The 3124-nt window shown below is 38.7% G+C and overlaps 1 protein-coding gene across 1 annotated transcript; it reads left to right on the forward strand.

The window, feature by feature from the left end:
* The first annotated feature begins 323 nt into the window (after positions 1-323).
* LOC105788796 (laccase-2) lies at positions 324-2823 on the forward strand. The gene is made up of 6 exons (XM_012615840.2): positions 324-490; positions 580-731; positions 802-1046; positions 1142-1270; positions 1355-2314; positions 2397-2823. Exons 1-6 carry the CDS (start codon positions 374-376, stop codon positions 2525-2527), a joined length of 1734 nt encoding a protein of 577 aa, XP_012471294.1. The 5' UTR covers positions 324-373; the 3' UTR covers positions 2528-2823.
* The last annotated feature ends 301 nt before the right edge of the window (positions 2824-3124 follow it).

Raw genomic sequence — 3124 nt, forward strand, 5'->3', positions numbered from 1 at the left:
GTAAATATATGCTGGTTTTTTGACAAGGGTTCTCGTGGAATTGTTACTCATCATCGATAATCTGTATTAAGTTTGGGGATGGTGAAATTTTGTGTATAAAGATAAAGTTGACAGGCATAACAAGGACAAAACATTTATTCACAGACTTTAATGACACTCCACAGTGAAAACTTGGGGCCATAGCTTAGAAGTTCCCTCCTTTCTCAGACCTGTAACATCTTATTACGTAATCAACCAAACATGGACTTACATATAGTTCAATCTTGTCTCTATATAAACATGCATATCTCCACAGGTATTTTTCATGAATCACCCCAAATTAAGAGCCAAAACTTCAAAGACTCCACCTATATTTTCTTTCCAGCTTTAAAACATGGGTACTTCACCCGAAATTACCATGATACTCTTTGTTGCTGTTGGCTGTTTCATGGCCTATCCTGAGGCTGTCACTGCAAAACACACAGGCATTACCAGGCACTATACCTTCAATGTATGTATATTGCATTGTTTACTTTGGGTAACTTGAGGTGAAAGTGATTGATACAATCCTCAAGAACTTATCCAATTTTCCCTTTGCAGATAAAGCCGAAAAACATCATTCGCTTGTGCCACACTAAGAGCATTGTCACAGTTAATGGGAAGTTCCCTGGACCTCGTGTTATTATAAGAGAAGGCGATCGCTTAGTCGTTAAAGTAGTTAACCATGTTCCAAACAATATCAGCATTCACTGGTATATATAAGTTGTTTACGTTTCTAAGGCTAAGCTCTTTTGGAATATGGTAAATTAATGTCGTTTACAGGCATGGAGTTCGACAGCTTCGGAGCGGATGGGCGGACGGCCCATCATACATCACGCAATGTCCCATTCAAATTGGCCACTCTTATGTGTACAACTTCACCGTTACCGGTCAAAGAGGAACTCTCTTCTGGCATGCTCACATTTCATGGCTTAGAGCAACTGTGTACGGACCGCTTATCATCCTCCCAAGGCGAAACGAATCTTACCCTTTTGTGAAGCCCTACAAAGAAGTCCCGATCTTGTTCGGTAATGTTACGGAATCACCTATATCTTCTTCATGCAATGTAGCAAATATATGATGTCCTTTGATGGCAATTTAACTCAATCATTGTTAACTACAGGAGAGTGGTTTAATGCTGATCCTGAGGCAGTTATCAATCAGTCTCTTCAGACAGGAGGTGGCCCTAATGTTTCAGATGCGTACACCTTCAATGGCCTCCCAGGTCCATTGTACAATTGTTCTGCCAAAGGTATATAAATATTTGCACACATGTATGTATCTATGTATTTATAAATCCCTTTGGATATTAATGCATGTGATTTGTGATTAACAGATACATATAAGCTGAAGGTAAAGCCAGGGAAAACATATCTTCTGAGGTTGATCAATGCTGCACTCAATGATGAGCTTTTCTTCAGCATTGCGGACCACAGTTTAACTGTGGTGGAAGCTGATGCAGTGTATGTGAAGCCCTTTGAGACCAATGTGTTGATGATAACACCAGGACAAACCACCAATGTTCTTCTAAGAGCCAAATCTACAGCTCCCAATGTCACTTTCTTGATGTTAGCCAGACCATATGCCACTGGCATGGGCACCTTTGATAACACTACTGTAGCTGGTATTCTTGAATATGAAACACCATCCAGTAGCTTAAAAAACAGGCCACTTCTTAAACCAGGCTTGCCTGCTATCAATGCTACAAATTTTGTTGCCAATTTTACAAGCAAATTCAGAAGTTTAGCCACCGCCAAGTTCCCCGCCACTGTCCCACAAAAAGTAGACAAGAAGTTTTTCTTCACAGTTGGTCTTGGAACCAAGCCTTGCCCCAAAAACCAGACCTGCCAAGGACCAACAAATACCACAAAATTTGCAGCTTCAATGAACAACATCTCCTTTGCACTCCCAAGAACTGCACTCCTCCAATCCCACTTTTTCTCCCAATATTCTAAAGGGGTTTACACCACTGATTTCCCAGCTTTCCCTCTCATTCCATTCAACTACACAGGCACTCCACCTAACAACACACTTGTAAAGAATGGCACTAAACTTGTGGTGATACCATTCAATACAAGTGTGGAAGTAGTGTTGCAGGACACAAGCATCCTTGGTGCTGAGAGCCATCCTCTCCATCTCCATGGCTATAACTTCTATGTTGTTGGTCAGGGTTTTGGAAACTTTGACCCTGAAAACGACCCTCCAAATTTCAACCTGGTTGATCCTGTTGAAAGAAACACAATCGGGGTGCCGTCTGGTGGTTGGGTTGCAATCCGTTTTCAAGCAGACAATCCTGGTAACAATTGAGATCATACAAGTTTTATCTTCAAAACATAAGATGAGAATGCATTTAGTGACATTAAATGTTAATGATGCAGGAGTTTGGCTGATGCACTGTCACTTTGATGTTCATCAGAGCTGGGGCTTAGGAATGGCATGGGTGGTGTTGGATGGAGAACTCCCAAACCAGAAGTTGCCTCCTCCACCCTCTGATCTTCCCAAGTGTTGAGTTTTTTACTATTCCTTTTTGGGACTTGAAGCATCAAGCTTTACATGCGTCCATAATTAACCATAAGTTTTGGTTCCCTTTTAAATCCTTGTTGGGAGAGTTTTGTTGTCAACTTATGTAACGGTTTTGCTGCGTGTTATTTTGTCTAAGCCAACCTTGGCATTGAACAAATGAGTGCTTTAAAATTTTTTATTTAAATCTGCCTAACAAAAATTGGTGGAGCTGGTTTTGTACTTGTACCAACCCAGGGTTTGATTGCAATTGTTGGGGATATAATAATTCCAAATTTCATCAAATCCCTCTCATTTAAGATAAACAATCCTACTTTTTATCTATTGATATTTATTGTTTTCATTTCCATTATATTTATAAACAAAAACTGTTGATTTGATTCAACCAAAAAAATATCAAATGATGAGTTTAGTAATAGATACACTGTGTAAACCGGTTAGTGATGTTATCCAATATTTATTAAGTTTAAATTATATTAGATCATTCAATAAGTTTTTTTAGAAATCCAATAAAATTATGTTATTTCATTTTTTAAAATATAATTAATATCATGCTAATTAAATCAATTCTCTTTAAGAATATTTT

Source organism: Gossypium raimondii, chromosome 2, assembly GCF_025698545.1.
Source record: "Gossypium raimondii isolate GPD5lz chromosome 2, ASM2569854v1, whole genome shotgun sequence".
Taxonomy (NCBI): Eukaryota; Viridiplantae; Streptophyta; class Magnoliopsida; order Malvales; family Malvaceae; genus Gossypium; species Gossypium raimondii.

Coding starts and splice junctions, on each gene's coding strand:
- LOC105788796 (XM_012615840.2), top strand. CDS start 374: ATGGGTACTTCACCCGAAATTACCATGATACTCTTTGTTGCTGTTGGC. Junction 491..579: donor CCAGGCACTATACCTTCAAT/GTATGTATATTG, acceptor TTCCCTTTGCAG/ATAAAGCCGAAAAACATCAT. Junction 1,271..1,354: donor GTACAATTGTTCTGCCAAAG/GTATATAAATAT, acceptor TGTGATTAACAG/ATACATATAAGCTGAAGGTA.